This window comes from Saimiri boliviensis, chromosome 17 (assembly GCF_048565385.1).
Source record: "Saimiri boliviensis isolate mSaiBol1 chromosome 17, mSaiBol1.pri, whole genome shotgun sequence".
In the NCBI taxonomy this organism is placed as follows: domain Eukaryota; kingdom Metazoa; phylum Chordata; class Mammalia; order Primates; family Cebidae; genus Saimiri; species Saimiri boliviensis.
Window position 1 is genome coordinate 6,650,999 of NC_133465.1, and position 24,316 is coordinate 6,675,314.

General features: G+C 36.9%; 1 protein-coding gene across 2 annotated transcripts in view; it reads left to right on the forward strand.

Annotated features, from left to right (window-relative positions):
- The first annotated feature begins 2,611 nt into the window (after positions 1–2,611).
- RNF43 (ring finger protein 43) overlaps positions 2,612–24,316 on the forward strand; it is a 66,182-nt gene continuing 44,477 nt past the window's right edge. Inside the window, exons 1-2 of one of the 2 annotated variants that reach the window (XM_010339733.3) lie at positions 2,612–3,212; positions 4,457–4,890. In XM_010339733.3, the coding sequence (XP_010338035.1) occupies positions 4,639–4,890 (252 nt within the window). In that variant the 5' untranslated portion in view covers positions 2,612–3,212; positions 4,457–4,638. Of the gene's footprint in view, positions 4,891–24,316 lie in introns of both variants that reach the window. The other variant, XM_074388096.1, reaches the window with a different exon arrangement.

The following is a 24,316-nucleotide window of genomic DNA, read 5'->3' on the forward strand; positions in this document are numbered from 1 at the left end:
CTTAGGATTGTTTTGGCTATATGGGCTCTCTTTTGGTTCCATATGAAGTTTGAAGTTATTTTTTCCAGTTCTGTGAAGAAGGTCATTGGTAGCTTGGTGGGGATAGCATTGAATCTATAAATTACTTTGGACAGTATGGCCATTTTCATGATGTTGATTCTTCCCAACCATGATCATGGAATGTTTTTCCATCTGTTTGTGTCCTCTCTTATTTCATTGAGTAGTGGTTTGTAGTTCTCCTTGAAGAGGTCCTTTTCATTCTTTGTTAGTTGTATTCCTAGGTATTTTATTCTCTTTGTAGCAATTGTGAATGGGAGTTCACTTTTGATTTGGCTCTCTGTTTGTCTGTTATTGGTGTATAGAAATGCTTGTGATTTCTGCACATTGATTTTGTATCCTGAGACTTTGCTGAAGTTGCTTAGCAGTTTCAGGAGATAATTGGGCTGAGATGATGGGATCTTCTAAATATACAATCATGTTGTCTGCCAATAAAGACAATTTGGCTTCTTCTTTTCCTAATTGAATATGCTTTATTTCTTTTTCTTGCCTGATTGCTCTGGCTAGAACTTCTGGTACTATATTGAATAGGAGTGGTGAGAGAGGGCATCTTTGTCTTGTGCCAGATTTCAAAGGGAATGCTTCCAGGTTTTGCCTGTTCAGTATGATATTGTCTGTGGGTTTGTAATAAATAGCTTTTAATATTTTGTGATACGTTCCATCAATACCTAGTTTATTGAGAGTTTTTAGCTTAAAGGACTGTTGAATTTTGTGGAAGGCCTTCTCTGCATCTATTGAGATAATCATGTGGTTTTTGTCTTTGGTTCTGTTTATGTGATGGATTACGTTCATAGACTTGCATATGTTGAACCAGCCTTGCATCCCCGGGATGAAGCCTGCTTGATAATGATGAATAAGCTTTTTGATTTCTGTTGCATTCTGTTTGCCAGTATTTTATTGAAGATTTTTGCGTCGATGTTCATCATGGATATTGGCCTGAAGTTGTCTTTTTTTTGTTGCGTCTCTGCCTGGTTTTGGTATTAGGATGAAGTTGGTCTCATTAGATGAGTTGGGGAGGATTCCCTCTTTTTGTATTTATTTATTTTTGAGAAGGATTCTTGCTCTGTCTCCAGGCTGGAGTGCAGTGGTGTGATCTCCGCTCACTGCAACCTCTGACTCCCTGGTTCAAGCGATTCTCCTGCCTTAGCCTCCTGAGTAGCTCGAATTACAGGCATGCAACATGACACCCAGCTAATTTTTGTGTTTTTGGTAGAGACGGGGTTTCACCGCATTGGCCAGGATGGTCTCGATCTCCTGATGTTGTGATCCACCTGTCTCAGCCTCCCAAAGTGCTGGGATTACAGGCGTGAGCCACCGTGCCTGGCCAAAATTTATTTTAGAATTTGTCTTTGACCTGGTTTAGTTATTAGATCCGAAATTCTGAAACTACTCTCATAAACTTTATCTACAGGGGAAACAATGTTAAAGGTCAATAGGCTACTCATCCTTTTTGCTTTCAGAGGTGTTATGTCATTTAACCTTTGCAACAGACCTATGTAATTACTATCATCAGCATTTTACAGATGATCAGAGATTTATTTGTACCTGAGGTAAGAAACACATAAAATCTACCATCATAACCATGTTTAAGTGTGCAGTTCACTAGATTTGCCTGTATCTACATTGTTGTTCATTTGTATAATTCTGAAAGTTTATGGCAGCAGTTCAAAAATAAAATGTCTCACCACAGTCAAAGATAATCTGGTAATTTGAAACTTCAAATGTTATAAATACATTAGAAACATTTGTATTGTTTCTAAGGGCAAGGTAGTAATAAGGATTATAGTTCATGAATGTGAGTAATTATCCAGAAATTCATTTTCTTTTGCCTATACTCTTCTCATTAATCATATTTTACCCTTTTGCTTGTATTTATGACGTGGACTTACTTGGAGTCTTACATTGGAGATAATAGGTCTGATTCATAGTATTATTTCACCTCCCAAAGATTGAAAAAAAAATAACAATTTGATTCCATACCTCTGACATCAACCTGATTTGAAAGTTCCATGCAGGCCCAGTTTAGACAGAGCTACTGAATTTAAATTAGTAAGAGCTGAAGAAAAGCTAAGCATAAAATGGACAGAGCCCTTCTTAGCATAGCAGACATAAGCAGCAATAAATCAGTAAGTACTAAAGCACAGGATCACTTTATTCTGGCTTTGTGCCATTTATAGATACTCAAAATGAGCAGAAATCCTTTTGAACCTGTATTTGCAAAACCTTGTGTCCATTCTTTTATGTTCTGGATTAGCTTTATTTTTTTCTGTTTGTTTCCTCATACGATCATCTATGCTCCGTTGGGTGCAGAGTCTGCTTAGATATGTTTGAGTGGCTCTGATTTACATGTGGTAGCTTGCTTACCCAGAGAAAGGTATTGGGGATTGTATTGGATGCAATTTAGCTGTGGCTCAATAGAGGGAGTAGAGGAGCTGAGGGAGGAGAGAGTGAAAGAACGTGTCTGGTTAAGCAAGTGTTGTATGTGCACACCAGGAGGAGGGGGGTGGGGTAGGGGGTGGTTGCCTCTAGCAGCTCCACCCTCACTTTGTCAGCAGGTAGAGAGCGTGATTGCAGTCCCAGGGGAGGGAGTCCGAGCTAGAACACCAATTACAAACCGCAGGCTTCCTGTTCTAGGGAGTTGATCCAGAATTGTCTTTCTGAAAGGAAGCACTCGAATCCTTCTGAACTTCCCAAGTCCATCCATGATTCAGAAATACTGCCTTCTCTCTCTGGGATTTTCTGTGTTTCCGATTGTGAATTGTCGTTGACGTATTTGCTCCTTTGCTTCTTTTCTCTTTTAAGACTTGATCATTTTATATGCTGTTTGGAGAAAAAAAAAAAAGAACTTTTATTAGAAAGGAGTTTTCAGAAATGATTTTGAATGTTCTATAAGTGTTTAATCTAGTTCTTGGGACAGCAGCTCTCATCCTGGAATAAATTTCTGCCTTTGACCTGCATGGATTATTTTTTCAGGCTGCGGAATTTCTCGGCACCTACCTGTAGTATGGGGCACTTGGTCTGGTTGCAGAGTAAGAAGGTGGAAGAATGAGCTGCACTTGGTTAAGCAGTTGAAACCTTTTTTGAGCAGGATCTGTAAAAGCGTAATTGAATTTGTTTCACCCCCGTGGATTCCAGTGGGCCCGACAGCACAACAGGTTTGCAGATTTCTTTTGAAATTCTTTTTCCCCCCTCCCTCTGCCTCAGCAAAAGAAAAGAATCTATATAACAGGTTCATGCTCAATTGCTTGACTTTTCAGCACTTATTCTGAAGACTTTATAAGATTTTAAAACTTGACCTTGGAACACAGAGGGCTTTGTGGATGAAATGTATTTATATTTACTTAAGGGGGCACATTGAAAAAATCTTATTCCATGTTTATACAAAGACCCAAATTTTCATAGTGACTAGAAATAGCACAGATCTACTCTACTCAAGCTTATTTGTATTTTTTTCAGGGTATTCTACCTAGAGCCTATGGTTAATCACCTCCCAGCTCCCCCTAACTTTTATTCCCCACCCCCTCAAGGAATTTGAAAACATGTTGGGAATAGTGCTTTGTTTTCTCATGAACCTGGAAAATTTCAGATTATAAAATCTGGATATTAGTTTCCAAAAGCATCTCACGGGAAATCAAAGTGCTCGGCATTTCCGAGCTAGAGAATAAAATCTAGAATCCTTAAGAAATAAAGGAAAATGGAGACAGAAATATGAATTTTAACTGGGAAAAATAATTAGAAAGCTAACCTTTTCAAATACTCTATGAAAGCTGGAAAAGGTTGTTACGGTCAGGATTATCCTGTAATGTGTGAAGATACATAAATTTGCACTTAATTTATAGGCAAATTTTGGTAAAACACAAAAAATTATGGTATGTCTAAGTCCATGAAAAGTATGTAAACGCAGTGAGCCTAGAATCCTAGCCATACTGAAATACAGTTTAATGTGGAAACTTTTCTAAATACATGTTGTAGCATCTTTGGACATCAACGTGTGGCCTGAAATTTTTATTGTTTCCTCTTCTCCTCCATTAAAAAAGAAGTCTCCTTGTGGTATTTAGTCATTTACCGTTGACACATATTGTGGCTTAAAAAGGGCCATCTCTTCCTTTTCCGAGCTGGAGTTCTTCACTCTCACCTTTGATGCATGGCCTTAGCTATTTACTTTGCCTTGTTTTGTTCATGAACGTTGGGTTTAGTGCCTGGCAACTTGATGCATATGGAAGAGCAATGCCAAGCGATCTGACATAATATAAATTCAGGATGTGACATTCAATCACAAGCAAAGTTGGAAATTCCAAAGAGAAGTAGTGAGACCTTTACTAGTCACAGTGAAGATGGGAGAAAATGACATACCTGCAGCAGATGTGGGCTGAAAATATCCTCTTCTCTGCCCAATCAGGAATGCCACCTGTTCTTGGGAATAAACTTTAGAGAAAGGAAGGGCCAAAACTACGACTTGGCTTTCTGAAACTGAAGCATAAATGTTCTTTTCCTCCATTTGTCTGGATCTGAGAACCTGCATTTGGTATTAGCTAGTGGAAGCAGTATGTATGGTTGAAGTGCATTGCTGCAGCTGGTAGCATGAGTGGTGGCCACCAGCTGCAGCTGGCTGCCCTCTGGCCCTGGCTGCTGATGGCTACCCTGCAGGCAGGCTTTGGACGCACCGGACTGGTACTGGCAGCAGCGGTGGAGTCTGAAAGATCCGCAGAACAGAAAGCTATTATCAGAGTGATCCCCTTGAAAATGGACCCCACAGGAAAACTGAATCTCACTTTGGAAGGTGTGTTTGCTGGTGTTGCTGAAATAACTCCAGCAGAAGGAAAATTAATGCAGGCAAGTATAACTTTATTATATTTCACTTTCCATCTGTTTGAATTTCTTCTTTTGTCTCTCAAATGAAATACCATACACAGGCTTCTACTGCTTAGTTTTCTATTCCATAGAAAGAGTAGCTACTGCCTTATTAATGCTAAAGCCGATTCTTATACTCCGGAAGAAATATATAAATCCTATATTTTAGAAGATTATCACTTATTTAAAACTGGTGTTGCATAACTACTTAGATACATATAATAAAACCTTTTTTTCAAGTGATATATTTTGGGCACCAATTTTTGATAGATGAAATATATGAGCTTACATTTAATTGACGTGGGGATTGTACTTTACATCCTGTTGAAGTTGAAGTAAGCACTAAGAAGGTTGATTTTAGTGGTTAGTAGCACCCGAAATTCTGGAATGCCCTTGGAGCATATTTGATTACTCTGTCACTTTTAAAATTCAGTCAAGCTTGAATGCTACGGCTGGCCTTACACCACGTGTGGCACCCTATTGCTAAGCCCAAAATGGAGAGGACTGGATTACAAAATGGACACAAGGTGTAAACCTGCCTCCTGGTCACTTTGGCCTCGTCCACACATAATTTTATCATTTTCAGTAATTTAAATTTAATATGTTTTTTATTGATCTGCTAAGTTTTTCAGACACAGTTTCTTAGGCTTTCCGGCTGTGAATTTTGCCTGTAACTCATTCATACATGGCCTATTCTTTATGTGTTGAATTTATGAACTGACTGGGGCCATAGCATTTCGTAGACCAATTGCTGATTCCCCATAGTAAAGACAGAGCCTAGAGGACTGTACCTTTTTAATGGGCATTCCACTGTCTTACTTCATAAAATGATGTTGCTTATTCATTGAAATTTATTATATAAAAGAATGCTTCTTGCTGTAGCTACTGGACACAGGTTAAAATATTCTTAAATATGATCTATCTTAGCATCCAAACTCTAATTTTGTTATATGAACAGACTATGAACAAAACCAATTTATTGTATGAATTTTAATTTTTGTCTAAGAAGAGAGGAACATTTAACAAATTATATAATTTATTTTCAAACGTATTCTTTATGGTTTAGTGGTTATTCATGGTCACTTCTTAGGCAGTATTTTGAAGCTTGGATAAATGAAGCGGAAGGAGAATGAGGTGAAAATGGAAGGCTTTGTTATTTAGAAAAATAGGAAAGAAGAGTATATCTGGAAAAATGGCATAAGATTTTTTTGAATAATAATTTGGACTCTAAATTGGAATTAGGAATACTGAAAAGCTGAAATCGTAAATCATCTTGAATACTACGGCAATTGGAAAGAAAAGTTTCTTCCTGACCTTGCCTAGTTAATACCCTGAAGCATGAATTGTGTGCTCCATTTTAGTTTTGACCGTAAGAAATTTTACTAGTCATGTTTTGATATCACTGAAGTTTTTGAGAGCCATACTAAGCTTTGTGCCTTATTGATAGCCTATGACAGCATGTTCAGTGGGCTAATTATGTGGTATATAAAATAATTTATTCTTTTCATTTTTTTATCTTATTATTATAAAGCTTGACCTAAAGTTTGTGTTTTCATAAAGGAAAAAGTAAACAAATGGCATCAGTTGGCATTCTCTTTGCCATTCGTTATTTTATCAATCTTTATCATATCTTCTCTTATTCTATCCTTTTTCTCACTCTGGCAAATCTTACCAATCTTGGTGTTTTTTTATTATTATTATTTTTTAAACTAGTAACTTTGGTCCTATCATTATATGTTTAGTATTGTTTCTTTACTTTTTTAAGAGGGAATTTCATCGTATCTTAGCAAGGACTTTCAGGCTTTACAGTGGATAGTTTTATGTCATTGGCAATTTTTTGTCTTCTCCTTTCTGTCCACATATGCTTCTTTTAAGTCTTTAAAATAAGGTTTTTTTTTTTTTTTTTTTTTTTTTTTTTTTTTTTTACTAGCTTAGTATTAATCTCTGGATACTTTCCATATTGGTCTTGATTTATTGTCTGTTAATTTTTAATCTACAACAGTTATTAAAGTTTCTCAATAGCCTCTTATGAGAAACTGTATTTTTAAAAAACAACCTTCTGAATTATATATATGGTTTTCTTTATCCACTCTGATTAATTCTTTCAGAGAATGCTAGTGTGTTAGGGACACATGGTTTAGACTTCTGGAATCTATGCTGTTTGTTCCTTATCAGATTACACTGTAACTCAGGTTTACTCAACTGTGGTTAGCCAAGCCTTCCATTTAACTGAAGGTCTGTTTATATCTTCTAGAGATGTGCTTTGCTGCACTTTGGCTTTCTCAGTGGGGAGCTACCTGTACCCTGGTCTCACAAACCTAAAAGTAGTCTTCTCTTTGGTTTTGAGGAATTCTGGATAATTCTGTATATCCTTCTACCTATGAATTATTCTAGTTGCCTGTTAAGATTAGTTGTCTCCAAAGATTACAGTCAAATCTTTGTAAGCTTGAGGATACTATGTACCAAAAAATGTACAGTTGTGAGAACAGTGATTTAAAAACATGTTGTTATTTCTGGAATTCTCAGATAATTTCTGAAAATCAGACTTTTTTTGTTTTAACATTTTTCTCAATTAATTCAGTGTATAGTCAATCTCATAAGGACCAAATGAACTGGTTTTTCATTTGTATTACGATTTTAATTTTTCTTAGACAAAAGGAGACCTCCCTTGACAATGTGCCCCCAATTTGTTGAATAGTAAAATAGACCATAGAATTTCCTCTAAAAGAATTTTGTCTCAACTTCATCTGGTGGCTGTATGTACAAGGTCATTGAAAGCTAAGCTTTGATGATTTTTGTCCTGATTCTTATCCCTCACTCTTTGTGCTTAGGTGTCTCCTTGCCAGTAGTAATGATCCATTTTACAAAGTATGTTCAAAGTTATAAATTGTAATATTCTTCTAAAAGTGCTAGAAGAAAGTAAAAATAGAGGAAATCTTGCTGCCTTTGCCCTTCTACTTCTCAAGTCCTTTCTTTTCCATTTCAGAACATCTCATCTTGTCCTGTTCAAATTTTATTATTTTTCCTTTCTATTTTGCCCAAGAGTTGCTTCTTTACATTACTGTATCATTCCAAATCTTTTTGCAGGTTTGTCATTGTCATTAAAAAGTGTCTCATTCTTAGGTTTCCCCTACATTTGCCAAAATGTTTGTCTCTTCCTCTTCTCTGATTTCCTTCTACCCTTTTATTTTTATTTTGCTTTCCACTGAATTTGTATGTTCAGGATTACTTTCCACTGCTATTCTGAATAGTTATTTTACTAGCCATCAAAAAGTCTAGGTCAAGGAAACTTTTCAGACCTCCTAATTACCTGGCAGTGACTGATAAAAAGGACTAAATGGTAGTGATTGCTTCTTACGGTTTCTATTCACACTGGAATATATTCTTTCTGTCTTGGTTTATGGCATTGTAGAAGGAAAAGTGTTGGAGCTGATTCATTGTCTAATTTCCAGTTTTCTGGTTTGGTTACCTCTTATCAATGTTTGTTTCTATTATTTCAAGCAATATTATTGCCACCACTTCTAAGAATGATTACAGTCATATTTTATTTCTCAATCCTGTTTATTATTTATAAATACTATTTCAAGGGACAACTCAAAATTAATCTTTCTTCTCAGAGCAAAAGAGTAAGAGGATCTTAGTGTAGCACAAGAGAGGTCACCAGTTCTCTGGCTACCACACTCTTCCTGCTCGGCTGGTTGTCCTGGATTTTCTTAGACTCCAGGATAAAGTTATGAACAAGATTAAAATGTATTCCCCTGAGGCGTCAGACCTGCAATGGGAGCAGCAGTTGTTTAGTGTTTGGCCAATAGCAGTGAGCACCTTCTGCAGAAATTTCCCTTTGCACAATGTTGTCTCTGCTTGCCTCTTAATTTTACCTGTTAGTCAACACATAGTTATCCCATCTTTGCATTTTTACATTATTTGTAGGCAGGGCCTGAAACTTAAGTTGTTGGCCAAAGCTAGAGAGACAATCCTATATTGCAAACTATAGTTGATAAAGTGTCTAAACTGTGACTCAGGGGACTTGACTTTTAGTTTTACCACACACGGAGGAATACGCTGCCACTAAATATTAATAGTTGTGTCATTTAGGACAAAATAGTTTTTGCCTTTCTAGGCTTTAGATTTCCAGTCCGTAAAGTTGAGGAATTGAAATATAATATTGCCAAACTTGTGGTATGTGCTTTACATGTATTAGCTCATTAATTCTTATAATAACTTTATGATAGAAGAAATTCAGTACCTTTATTTTTTACATTTTACAGATAAGGAAACTGAGGATTAAAATGTTAATATATGTCAAAATATTAACTGTTATTATCTAGTAAGTGGTGTTGCTGGAACTTGAACTGCAGAGCCCATGCTTTACCAGCTCTAAAGTTCTGTATATGTAAGAATGCCACAGATGAAGAGAACATCAGTATAGGCTTTGTATAAAAAATGTATTTCCAGAGTAGAAAGGAATGAAAGTGATGAGTACCATTCTCTGAGATTGTTACAGAATGTATAATATCCTGCTACCTTCTAATAATATCTATATTTCTCTCATTTTGTGTTTTATTTGCAAAGACATTAGTAAATCACAAGGTTTATTTACTAAGTATCTCCCTTATAATGTAACATATTTCATCACCTTTCTCTTCATTATAAAAGTCTAGGTTAAGTTATCTAATATAGAAAACTGAAATGATAAACATTGAAATAGCATGCATTTAACTGACATTGCTCAAGTTAGAGTTTCTTGGGTGCAGAGATTTTAAAACAAATTTTGTGATTTTGTTTTGACGCCAGCCTTTAAAAGAAGTATAGAGTAGGTATTCAAAGTATGGTCAACTCTGTTATTTATGTTAATGAAGGTGCAGAAAATTCAATTAATTAATAATTGACTTTGGAATGTAATTAGAAGTACATCATCAGACACACATCCTCTGTGTGCACAAACATTCTTGGGTACTTGCCTCCTATGATCTCAGCTCAGGGCCTTCCTGACATGGCTCTTAGAGTCTTCTAGACTTGGCCTTGTTGTTAGAAGCTTGGCACCCAGAGGAGAGAAAGAGGCCACAGAATATTTTTAATGATAATTTTTCAACTTAAGAAGCTATCTCTTTTATAAGTTCTCAACAAACAGATTTATATATATAACAGTTCTGTACTTCAACAAAAATGTGTATCCAACAAAAATGTGTAAGTTTAGCTTCATATATGTATCTGGTTAATAAGGAGGTAATAAATGAGGTATGCCCCTGGCCATTGCTCCCATCAGGTTATTTAGGGTTCATTTGGCAGACTCTCAGGAAGTAGGTACTTCCTTGTGTTTTATAATGTAGTAAAGTGTGTATGTATATATGTGTGTGTAGCAATTATCGCAAAATTAGCCATAATTTACTTTGCTTTTTTTTGTTTGTTTTCTCAGATAGGGTCTCGTTCTGTCACCCAGGCTGGAGTGCAGTTGCACAGACACAGCCCACTGCAGACTTGATCTCATGGGGGTCAAGCGATCTGCCCACCTCAGTCCCCCCAAGTAGCTGGGACCACAAGCTCAGGGCACCATGCCAAGCTAATGTTTAAATTTTCTTGTAGAGACAGGGTTTTGCCATGTTGCCTACAGTATTAAAGATATTCCTGGGCCAGGTGTGGTGGCTCATGCCTGTAATCCCAGCACTGTGGGAGGCTAAGATGGAAGGATTACTTGAGCCCAGGAGTTTGAGACCAGCCTGGGCAACATAGTGAGACCCTAAGAGAAAAAGATATTCCTGGAGCTCATGGTTTTGCTTTTTTGTTTCTGTTTTATTAAAAAGCTTTTACTTTTGTTCATTGGAAAGAATCTGTTGGACTTTTAAATGTTTTTTCCCCTTTTATTCCTTTCATATTACTAATTACAGTAGATACAAAAATGTTATAAATGAGTATTATCCTGTTAGGAACCACAGTTTGCAGCAGGGTATTTTCTTCCAAGAAACTTTAAATGATTCACGATTCCTGGAGCCAGGTAAGAACAGGTGATGTTAACTCTATTTTACAGAAAAGGAAATATACTGGGAAAGAGAAAGAAAAGGAAATCATCTAAGAACAAAGTTGCCCAGACACTGAACCAGTCTGGTTTGCAGGAGATAGGAAAGTAATCAATTTTTAAGGAATCTGAAGATGTAGATTTCTCAAGGGTCAATTCTACTGAGTGGAAATCCTAAAGGCTTTTCCTGTTTCCCTGAGGACTCATATTCTCCTTTCCTGCTTTATTTTTCTTTACAAAATTATTGACGTGACATACTATAAAGTTTTAGTTTGGTAGTTGTCTATCTGCCCTCTGTGATGAGTTCTGTGAAAGCAGGGATTTTTGTCTCCTTTGTTCAAAGTCGTATCCCTGAGAATGGTGCCTAAGTATACTTAGTGCCTGGACATGGTGGGTACTCAGTAACTATTTATTAATGAATATAAGAAATATTATGGTACTCAGTAGCTCTGATGGCTAGGAGATCACTCTAGAATAAAACATGCTTATCACATTTTTAAAGTCTGTTGTAAGGTGGATTATTTTGAGTGTGTGTGGCTTGAAATAGCAGGCTATGTTTCTTTATTCTTCTGACTTACCAACAGCCTAGTGTCTTCTTGTTATTTCAAAATCATAAATATGACTATAATCAGTATGTTTAAGGTGTTCCTTTACACAGGATTTTAAATTCTTTTCTTTAGTTTGATAGCTTAACCCTTGCTGTTGAGGATATTTTGGTTTTCCAAGAAAGATTTATTCAGGTCCTGATTTTAAACCTTTGATTTTAAGATACTAGTGTGCATCCAAAGGACCTTACCTTCTTAGTACTTAAATTTGTGGTTATCAGTTCTGGTTTGTAGATATCCTAGAGCACGGTTTTTAATCTTGTTTGTGTGTGACACAGGCCCCTTTGAGAATCTGATCTTCGTTATAGACCATAGGCACAAAATACACACAAATGCTTAACATAAACAAGTTTGCATAAAATCTCAGTGAGTTGAGAGAGTCGCTGAGACACTTTTAGAAATTTAAGGACTCCAGATGAAGAGCAACTATCCTAACATAATCCCAATTATTTAGAGAAATTAAACCAAATTCTGAAAACTAATTTACCTTGAGTTTACTTAATTTGAAAAGTACTTGTATATATTACTTAAAGTTAGACAGACAACAATATTATGATGTAGTTATAAGAAAGTGGCCTAATTTTAGATGAAGGAATGCCAGAAGTAAAAACTGATGTCTGACAAAGACCTTCTTAGTGTAGTAAAGGAATTCTGCTCTCCAAATATGAAGTAAAACTGCATCCATTCAAGAAATGCTTACAACCCCTTCAGCATGGTGGTTTCACTGAAAGAGCCTTAAGAATAAAGGATATTTTACTTACATGTTTTGATATTAGTAGAATCATTGTGGCTTTATGTGTCTGTTTAGTTACTACATTCAGAGAACTGAGGGTATGAAACTTTAACTTTGTTTTCTCCCTATGGCTTTAGTTCCCACTCTTTAAGCTCCATTGCTTTCCCCAGGGCAGGGTTCTTTAGGCCCTTAAATTTCTATTTGCTCTAATGGAAAACTGTATATATATTTTTAAAGCCAAGATTTGTTGTTGCTTGCTTGTTATTGAATAACAGATAAGCTGCTTTACATATTCATACTTTTTAGCTGGTTTCTAAACTTTACAGTTCATGGATAAATTTTATTTTGTTCTATACTTTTCAATATATTGGAGTCTATGTTTAATTTACAAATTTGAAAACACCAAAGCAACAAAAATGACTTAAAAATGAAGGTTTTTAAAAAAATTATAAGCACAAAGGCCTAGCGCATTATTCCTCAAGATAAGAAGTTAGACTACAGTATTAGAACTTCTCATATCTAGGCCAGGTGCAGTGGCTCACACCTGTAATCCTAGCACTTTGGGAGAACGAGGCAGGCAGATCACTTGAGGTCAGGAGTTTGAGACCAGCCTGGCCAATGTGTGACAGGTGAAACCTGTCTCTACCCCAGAATTAGAAAAGTAACTGGGTATGGTAGCACACACCTGTAGTCCTAGCTACTTGGGAGGCTAAGGCATGAGAATGGCTTGAATCTGGGAGGCAGAGGTTACAGTGAGCCAAGACTGTGCCACTGCACTCCTGCCCAGGTGACAGAATAAGACGCTGTCTCAAAAAAAAAAAAAAAAAAAAAAAAAAGGGAAAGTAAAATAAAGAAAGAAATTCCAATCTCTGAATCTAAAGCAGAGGTAGTTAGTTGAGATGGCAGCATAATCTTCAAGACCCCTGTTTTTTGTTGTTGCTTTAAATCTAGAATACTGGGTCATGATGGAAATTGACTATAATACAACTGTAATTTTAAATAGCACATTAAATTATTATGTACCTTTCACTTTTGTGCATAGTCTATCAAAAAGGTACTGTTGTACTTATATAAATATATGACATTTGAGAAACACTGTTGGCATTTTACTTCTGTAGAATAATTTGTGTAAGACTAAAGGCCTTATGTTTTAAGTCTACTAATTTGGCTATTTCCTAAAAAAAAAAAAGCAATTATAGATTTCCTTTCTTTTTTCCTCCCAAACCATTTTCTACAGTCTTATGTATTATCTACTCTAAAACAACAAAAAACATATTTTAAATGACCTAGGCTTTGTGTTCTTTCATTTCAATATCTTCTAATTAGAATGGTATTGATGATCTGGCTTTACAGTTCTTGTAGTCAAATTTCTTTAACTTTTGAAGGACTGTATTGGCCCTATATTGGAATTAAGTCCTATTTCGTCTTCCATTTCCAGAATAAAATACAGTTTGATGAAGGGGAGGGAAGAGTGGTAGGATATTCCACTTGTGAAATATAATCATCAAGTTTCAAGCTAGAAAAAAACAGTCCGGTCTTCTCATTTTATATGTGAAGAAATGAACTCAGATTAGTGCTCGTCAAAGAATTCCAATCTGCTGCTATATATTACTGGCCAACATTTTTAGCATAGTTTATTTATTTATTATAAACCTTTTGGGGTCACTGCAGGGCAATTAAAAAGCAGGTATCAGCAGAGATTTCCCCCTGAACATTCCATGAAGATACAGACTGCCACAGGGTCTCTTTCCTCTTTGATCCCTGTCAGCTACATGGCATACTTTAAAACAAGTGAACAAACAGAAAATACCTCACTGCAGTTTAGCAATGCTTTATGCGCTGTGTGTGTCATTTATTCTGCCACAGAATCACTGCACATCAGGTGGTCTGTAGTCTTGGATCTTCTCAGAGTAGTATTTCCTCTTTATAATGTCTAGGCTGAGAATCTTACCAAGACTGGAAGGTGTACTGGATTCCCTAGATGCCTTATACTGTGTTTTTCCTATTTGCACCAAATTCTGTGACAGATACTGTAGTAATTCAAAGAACAACACTTTAGTCTAGTCCAACTGAGGAGAATCAACTTAAACAGCAGGAGGCAATATGTGTTGAATGCCAGATGAGAGGTGTAAGCATAAATACATCAGAGTGCTGATTTCTTTCCTTTCCTCCCTCCCTCCCTCCCTCCCTCCCTCTTTCCTTCCTTCCTTCCTTTGGTGGGGGGGTGGTCATTAGAGACAGGATCTGTCTTTGTCACCCAGGCTGGAATGCAGTGGTACCATCAGAGCTTACTATAACCTTGAACACCTGGGCTCAAGCCATCCTCCCACTTCTGCCTCCCAAACTCTGGGATTATGGGCATGAGCTACTGTTCCTGGCCTAGAGTGCTGATTTTCATTTTTTCAGGAGTCATTCAAATGACTGTGGTAATTCTGTCTCAGATTCCTTATGATTAAAGAAAAAACAAATGAAAAAATATTAAATTTTAACCCAGGCAACTTCAGTTATCTTAAAGCTAGAGAACTACTACAACCCAGTTATATCTTCTAACTTTTTACTGTTACCAGTTAATTATAGGTTGTTATATTCCTGTATGTATAATAGCATTTTCTTTAGAAGTCTAGAATGACTAGACACCATGGCTTTCTTTTTAGGTTGCAAACTGATTTTCTAAAATGTGCCAATCGGTCCCTGTTAAATTATAGTTAAAACGGTAAATTTAGCTTTAAACAGAATTCAACACATTGGAAGTTTTGTTTGAATTTATCTCAACTAGCTTGATTTTAATTATTCACAAACTACATTCCATAAGGGAAGAAATAAATACTAAAACCCTTTATGTAGAAGGTAAATATTTGAATATCATCTCTATTTAACAAAATTTGTTTCTAGTACCTTTTTTTATTATTGACTGTAGTCATAAATGTGTGTTATTCCTGTTCCCTAAAATGTGTTGATTTTATTATAATATGAGGCATATAGAGAACCATTTAAGAAGAATGTACCCATCCACTATGACATTAGGTTATTTTCTACTATAAATTTAGTAAACTCTGTGGCATACATCAAACATTTAAAAATTATCGTTAGTGAGTATTTGGGATTATTGAGTTTGCCCCCTTGGGGTATATGAAAAGTCTATAGGCAACTTACGATCATTTTAAGTAAAAGCAAGTCACTTAATCTTTTAGGGAGAACCAAATAATCTTTAAGATACTTTCCAGCTCTAAACTTTTAGAGTTTATGCTTATTCTAGAAATAGATTTCATATATTAAAGAGACACGCATCTTGCCTATTTAGTTCTTTTTCTTTGTCCTTAGTTGTTGGATATCAAAAGTAAAATTTGTTGGGGGATAGAAAACAAAAATCTGGCTAAATTAAAGTCTCACAATAAATTGGTAGCAGAGCTAAGCATGAGACTCAGTTGTGCTCCCAGTCTTCTGGTCCTGTACTGTCTTTATATTCCATTTAACACACACACAAAGGAGCCCTTCTCTGGAGCTCCCTATTTTAAAATATCTGTAGTGGATTGAGGACCCCGACTGTAAGTCCTTCATCAAGGCTGTCCCAATGATCAGGGCACACTGACTTCAATTACTAATCTGCACCTAAGTTGGATCTGACTTTTGGAAAAACCTGAAAGAGCCAGAGACAACCTAGAACCAGTCTGGGCCACGAAAGTGAAAGTAGTAGTATGCTTCTGATCCTAAGTACTCTGTGAAGTGAATTATTAGAGGTAAGTTGAATAATTGTACTAAAAATAAGATTTCGGAGCAGCTGGTGGGTGTTCACCCATGGGGTGAGGGGGATAGAGCTCTAGTATGTAAGCATCTGGAGGCATCTGGGAGGAGTGGAAATGGGGCCATCTGATTAGTAACTGTGCCTTGTTATTAAACCGTGACTTTCTGCATTGTGTATTCCCAGAGTTGGAAAACTTCCGCTGGCAAAAAGAAAAAGGGCCGTCGTGCTGTTGCTGAGGGCCATACAGTAGACACAAAAGCGTCTTCTTAGAGGCCTTCAGCAGAGGCAGCTTGTACAGGCAGGCCTGTTCCTCTCAAAGACTGGGAATCAGATTCTTTCCCCAGGGGGTTTCCAACTAGTTTGCACTTCAGAAAAACCTTTTCTTTCTCCTGCTGTTCACGCCCTGCAAAGAATTTTCTTCCAACCAAAGAAATTGTTTTATAATCAGAGATCCTTGTCCTTAGTTGTTGGACATCAAAGAAAGTTTGGAGGAGACTGGGGGATTATATGAGTGCCTAGAATTTATTTTGAATGCAAACATTAGCAAGTCCCCCAAAGAATATACTCATCTCAGAGCTGGGCGAGAGCCTAATATAGCTAAGTCTTTATTCTTCCTCGGTTGGATGTGCCCCAGTAAGATACAAATGAGTTGAATCGCCTTATCTGGACTTTAATTCATGTATGTTTGGTTCTTGAGGTACACACCTACTGGAAGAGGTCCCCCTAACCTGTCTTCCCTTTCAAAAATGGATATTTGGAAACGTCAAACACTGCTAATACACTTGAAACAACAACCAAAAAAAAAAAAAAAAACCCTTTTTAAACTAATGTTTGACACTTGGGAGTTTGGGGTTTCTCCCAGGACAGTTGATGATATCACCAAATTTTGGGAGCCACATTCCCTGCATTCTCTACTGTCACTGAGGTGTTGATGATGTCATTTTCTCCCACAAAGGAAAACCTCAGCACCCTGAGGGCATGAACTCAGGTCTTGGCAGGTAAATCAAGGAAGAACTTATTTTTGGATTTTAACTGATTGAGTCAGGCATAAAGAGACACAACCACCACGTTAAGTATTAGCAGCACAGCTTCATCTCTAGGGCCTGAATAGACAATTTATCATTTGAAGAAAATTAAGACCATCACTTTAAGAAATTATCTTCTGGATAAGAACAATGATTCATGTAATATGTTGGTTCTTACACTTGGGGACATTTTTTAGGGCATTGTTCTCAGAGATTTTGGCCCCCTCTTAAACATCCTCTGAATCCACAAATTTTCCAAGCCTTTCTGGAACCTGTTTGTAGATTATCTAGCTTTCCTTCCTCAAGCAGATTAACAACAACATAAATAAGAATTAGGGGGGAAAATGATGGATAGGGCAGATTTAGGCAGAATTATGCCTTGGGCAAAGTACATTCTTGTTATTTTATCTTGGTTCTGTGGTTATGAACTGAAGAGAGCATTTGCTCTAGAAGATTTCCAATCTCTTCCCATCCCTTCCTCACAACCACAGAGTAGTGGTTGGAAATAGATTCCTGGAACACCAAAAATGCTCAGGATTTTCAATGGTGTCAGCTAACAGTGTCCCAACAGGGACTCTTTGAGCATTCTTCCTCTGAGCCTTCTTGTGGTGTCCTTGTGGTCAGGAGACATATCATCAATCACAAAGACTTGCCCTGGAGACAAACCTGGTGAAAAATATCAGTTGTCTGTCTTCACCACTAGAAAAAATCCTTTTGTTTTCACTGGTTCTGAACAAACACGCTATAGTTTTTTAGAGAAAGATCATCTCTTTCATGGAATCATCAACTGACCACGCTCAAAATATGAGATGCACTAGTTTCTACTAGGAAGTTAAGGTAGGATCTGTGAGGTAAGTAGGATTTGCCAAAGGTTTTATTCTACTCAACAGTGCTAACTTACCTGTGTTACTCCTATACAGGTATTATATTACAGGGTTTTTGTTTTTGTTTTTGTTTTTGTTTTACAGTAGGAATATATGGATAAAATTCACTGAAATGAAAGTGTCCCTTCAGCTTATATAGGGAAATCGGTAATTGAATTTGTAAGGAAAGAGCCCAGCCTGTAACTGACCTTTCATTTTCATAGTCTTATTTCTCATGAGTTGATGTAGGGTTAAAACAAATGAATGTATTATATAAAATGCCCTAGTTTTTCAAGCAGTGTCCGTCTTCAGAGTATGGAATAGGATTTGGCATTTTGTTTCAATTTTTATTGTTTTGTTTTCTAAAGGGAGGTTTGAATTAGAGCCTGTCTGGCAAGATTCCATACTGCTACCATACCACCTGTCCTGGCAGAGACAATGGAATCAAAAGTCAAGTTCTTTATGACTGCACCTGCCTTGTAAGTGCTGCCAGAAGATCCGATTTTCTCTTGTAGCTAAACTCTATGCAGAAACTAGTGCTTGGCACCCAAGCAGTGGTGCATACCCAAACACTTGGATATCCCAACATCAAGAGGACTAGTACCACGAGTTCTCAAGCTGACTTATAAAGTAGTGTTTGGCATAATATTCAATGATTATTTATCAAAGGGAGGAGAAGTAACTTTCTGGTTTACCTAGTTTTCAAGACTTTTGTGAGGATCTATTAATAAGCACGAATCATTTGGTAATTACTATTTGAAAGTTGCCTGTGCAGTTCTGCTTCTAGAGAGCATGAAAGAGTATATTCTCCCCCAAATAGATCAGGCATGTTATCTCTGAAGTCAGACCACCATGCAAAGTTCCTAAGGTGAGAAGCTACTGTTTCTCCTGTTGCTTTTTTGTTTTCCCAGAAATGTAGGTGACCCTACAGTCACCAACTGAATGCTCTGTGATGAGGCCGTTGTTTTGTAGACAATCTGACAATTGCCTACAAAACAACTGCCTGATCACAGAGCATTGCCTTGATGAGAACTTTTTCCTTTTGAATTATCAGAGTGTTTCTTGGGTTCCTTCAGGGCAGAGTTGCTTCATTATCTTCTAACTTATGTATAACTGGACATCTTCTGGCCTAAGAACATAATTTCTGTCACCAATCAAATAATTAAGATACTATAACCACCAAATGGTGCTCTTTGCACAGAATTCTTTTATAATGATATAATATGATAATAAGGTATAAAAGGTATTCTAAAATGAGGAGCAGCATCCTAGAGTGAAAGTGCTCTCAGTAGACTTGTATTTGAATCTCAGCAGGGATCCTTCTTAGCTTTATGACCTAAAAGAAAATTGCTTAACCTCTTTGAGCTTGTGACTCCCTGAGTAAAATGGGGATAAGAGTAATAAATGGCCCGACTACCTGAAATGAAATCATGTATGAGTGTTGTCTTTGAAAATAGCAAATTAAGGTATTACTACTAATAGTGATTAAACTTGAGCTATTCTTTATTCACCTAATTACTATCAGAAATATTACTAAGTATGAAGGTTATTGATTTAGGCTTAATTAACCTATTTGCATTCAATTTGGCACCAGCCTAACATAACTAAGCAAGACTGTGTATTTTTAGTGTAGCTAAAAGGACAAGGCTTTAGCTTCAAAATTTTGTGGGTCAAGGGTGCTGATTGAATACTACCACGATGTAGTACAGGTAGCCTTAGCGGTTTGGAGAATGACTAATAGTGTATGAGTTCTGGGGTGGGAACTTAAGACCTTTTACTGCCCTTGCTCATTGTACGGTGAATCACTCCTCTGCCCTGGACCTTTGTACATGTGCCTGTTCAGTATTGGTAACCCCATTAGATTCCTTCTGTGATCAATGAGGTGATCACTGACACAAAACAGCTGCTTTCTAAGTTTTTACTTATCAGAATCTGAGGGATCCTAGAACCACATTATATATCCCTATTATACCTTCCCTTTTGGAAATTTTAGAGTATTTTTTAAAACTGCTGCTACTGGCTGGGCACGGTGACTCACACCTGTAATCCTAGCACTTTGGGAGGCTGAGGTGGGCAGATCATCTAAGGTCAAGACCAGGAGTTAGAGACCAGGCTGAAAAACATGGTGAAACCCCATCTCTACTAAAAATACAAAAATTAGCCCGGCATGGTGGCGCGTGCCTGTAATCCCAGCTACTCAGGAGGCTGAGGCAGGAGAATTGCTTGAACCCAGGAGGCGGAGGTTACAGTGAGCCAAGATCACGCCACTGCACTCCAGCCTGGGTGACAGAGTGAGACTTTGTCTAAAAAAAAAAAAAAAAAAAAAGAAAAGAAAAGAAAAGAAAAAGAAAAAAAATTGCTCTGGGACGGTTGCTCAGGATGCAGCTTCTGGTGTGTAGCTTGCCATCATGTTTCTAAGGACCAGAAGGGAAGGAGTTGAGGGTGGGGGACTAATTTACCCAGTTCATTATACTCTGCTGGTCCCAACATGTTGTTTGAAACTCAGCAGATACTATTCTATAGCCTGCTTGGAAATTATCCCACAAGTCTCTGAGACTCTCAGTTCCCTATCTGAGAAGAATTGGATCAAAGTAAGAATAAGCAGAGTTTTCATCATAGCATCCATCGAATATTTGTGTCCCTAAAAAAAATTTTCAGGTAAAGACCATCCTTTGAGCCTTCTCAGAGACTACTAGTCTGCAGTATGAAAAAAAATCTGTATTTAGTGTTTTGTAACTTTACCAATTTGAAGTCTCTTCCCAAAATAAGTAAATAATGGGATAAAGGTAATTATGGGTTTCCTCCTCTTTTCTACTTACCTGTTCCCTGTTATGATTAAACACACACAACTTATAACTCTTTTGGAAACAAACTGAATTACCGTTATTATCCTTTCAACACTTGCATGGTATTGTAATTCATTTCAATCACCAATACAACACAGTGTTAGTTAGGAGACCAGTGGGGTCGGGGAGGGGGAGGACCTGGCGAGGAGCAGACCTTTTCCTTTTTATTGGCTTTGGGAAGCCTCCTTCCTCTCCCAGGGCACTTCTTGGGGAAAACTGTTTTCTTCCCAAAGCCTAATAAAGATTAGTAAGAGATGTCTGCAAAGAATTAGAAGCTCTTTAAAATAAAGGCATGGATAAACATTCAATATCACTGTTATTATCATTAAAAAGGAAAGCCCAGCATGTGATGTTTTGGGTCACTTCCAGCGGCCTTGTTTGATGTTCACGGTTCCTTTTTTGACCTTTACCTCTTGATATCTTTATATATTTATTGAGGCTATTGGACAAAGTCTTGAGATACTAAGCAATACAGTGCTAAGAATGAATGATTGCTAGACTCCATTTCATGGGTGGAATTTGTGAAAATGTGTTTTTGTCTTTAGATACCTTGTTGTTCCAGTTTGGCAATATTGGTGGCAAGGTTAATTTAATACCTGATCACTTTTTAATTTTTATTTCCTGTTCTGTACTTTACCCTAGAACTAAAGTTCTATAGGATACTTTTCATTAAATAAATCATAAATTAACTGGAATTTTTTCTGTGCTATGCTTATTAACCAGAGATACATCAAAAAAGAAGCAGATCCAATTGACCTAAAAAACAAATAGAACTTCCCAGGGACATTGTAAGTTTATCCCAGTCTCTTATACCTTAGTATGTAAATTATTTCATGCCAAAAATGACCGTAATGATGTCCTCGTAGTGTTAAAAGACATGAAGTAAAAGCTTACTTTTGTTCAACATGATGTATTTAGGCAGAAAAGTGCACCAATACATTTAAGAAAAGATTTCAACAGTGCAGATTGAATTTATAAGGACTTCCTTGTCTTCAGAAAGGTAAATAAATCACTGTCAACCTAAAAGGAAGAAGCTGAGGCAAAATTAATATAAGTAGAGAGTTTATTTGAACCAGGTTGAAGGATTGCAACCCCAGAGCCTAGATTCAAGTTGCCCTGAATATACACTCTGATTGGCGGCAGTTGCAAGTGGATTTTGAAAGGCACAAAACAGGGATGGGGAGTGGGCTGATACAAAGTTGTTTGTCAGAAATTCTCATTGGTTTACAGAAATAACATCGATTAGTAATTGGCTATTCATTGTTAAGCTATAGGGTATGGGTTATAGTGTCTGGCGTGGCATTATTAGATTAATTTATAGCTACTTGTGGCAATAGCAAGCAGTTTCAAGAGATGAATAACATAGCCCAAAGCAGGGAGTGGGACTTGATTGCTGTCTCATTATAATGACTCTCTGGGCCTGATAATTAAAAGGAATTGCATTCCTCACATAAAAGCGATTTTCTTTTCTCATCACAAACTTTTCTTTTTCTTTTTTTTTTTTTGAGATGGAGTTTCACCCTTGTCACTCCCAGGCTGGAGTGCAGTGGCGCGATCTCGGCTCACTGCAACCTCCCAGGTTCAAGTGATTCTCCTGCCTCAGTCTCCTGAGTTGCTGGGATTATAGGCACCCACCACCATGCCCAGCTTTTTTTTTGGTATTTTTTGGTAGAGACAGGGTTTCACCATGCTGGCCTGGCTGGTCTCAAACTCCTGACCTCATGTGATCCTCCCACCTCGGCTTCCCAAACTTCTGGGATTACAGGTGTGAGCCACCATGCTCAGCCAGAAACTTTTATTATTAATGACCTGTGTTAATCAGAATATCCTATTCCATAATCGGCAATTGTATTTGAGAATTAGGTAGAATCATCTCTTTTCTTTTAATGTTTCTGGTCTTTTGATTGTGTGGGCTTGCTGTGTTTCTTAAAAAAGGGCACAGTTTCATAATCCTAGTTGAGGAATTGCTTCACATTTTAAATGGTTATCCTAAATAGAGTTTGCTTGTACATACACACTTATTTCTCCCTCTAGGTTTTCAGTGTTTTTTGTTTGTTTGTTTGTTTGTTTTCCAATTTCTATCCTGATTTCTGCATTCCTACACACATAGATTTTTTTTTTTTTTTAAATTTCGAAGCTTAGCTCTCATCAAATCAAGGTAAGCTAGAAAATCAAAACCCTGAATCTTTTCATCAGAACCAAAGGAACTCAGCAAGTTCTGAAGGAGATTGAAGTTGAAGATTATGTATGTCATACCAACCACTGATAGAGAATTATTTGAAATTAACATCATATTTGATTTTATACAAAAGCAACTACCGTGAAACTACTATGGTTGTGTGTGTGTGTGTGTGTGTGTGTGTGTGTGTGTGTGTGTATGTGTATGTATGTATATAAAGAATAAAAAAAAGTTTGGGTTAGAATGAATATATCTATTGTATAGAAGATATATATTCCATATTGTATATATTCTCTAGAGAGAATATTCCAAATGCTCATTTTCAATCCTTTAGGGAAAGCTATTAACTCTAAACAAACCTCAGACCAGTCTCTAAAAATAGCTCCCTTTGGAGACCCTGAAACCAAATTAAATATCTGGCCTTTGAAATGTTGCCTGTTGAGAGCATGGCCACATGTAAAATGGATAACCTTAGGACAGTACCCACTCGTTTCTTTCTCCCTCAGGTCCCCTCTGCCACTCATAATTTCAGTTAATTGTACTTAGTAGTAAACGGTTAAGTCTAACCTCGTCACAGACTGACTTCTTTCCCTCTGTTTCAGCCTTGTCTAAATTCAGCATGTGGGATCTAAGTTGCTTTCTTTTTCCTGTTAAGTGGTTGCGTGTTCATCTCTCCTCAGTTGTGTTGACTACCTTGACCCTTAAGAATTTTAATCTACATGATGGTCCTTCTGTTTTTTGTGTCTCATTTTCATTTTTGGGTTATTTAAAAATTCATGCCCCCTGTCAAGTCAAATGTTTCTTCTGTCAACAGTTGTTATCTCTTTATCCTCTATATTATGTTGGTCTTTTTGGTTGGGATTTTGATGACCAGGCCTGTTCCCTCTGTCATATGCTACACCAAATTCACTGTCTACATTTCAATAAATGTTATAAAATAACCATCATTGTCTTGAATAAGGTGGTGTATCGCTGCTTGTTCCTCTGGAGACAGTTTTCTGCAGGCTACATTAACAGGCAGTGGAAATGCATGCCAGGCTACATGCTAACAGTTGTGTCTTTCCATTAGAAAAAGATCCTTTTTTCCCCTCCTTGTCAAATAAAGGCTTAGATGTTAGAGACAATCGCAAAATACAGAAAATGAATGAGAAGAACTGAAGTCACGGCATCTATGGTTTTCTCTATCCTTGATAGTGAGGCAGCTTCTTAGAGGATTTGATTGTAATATATTGATAAAATGTTTATAGTCATCCCTTTGCAGTTTGTTTTGAAAGTAGTTTCTAAGCAGCAGTTCCTGCATCATCTAGAAAACTTTTAGCTAGAGAAACCACATTTCTTATTCTCAAACTGCAAAACCAATTTACTCTTTCTTTGAGTTTAACACCTGATCTTAATGGTGAGG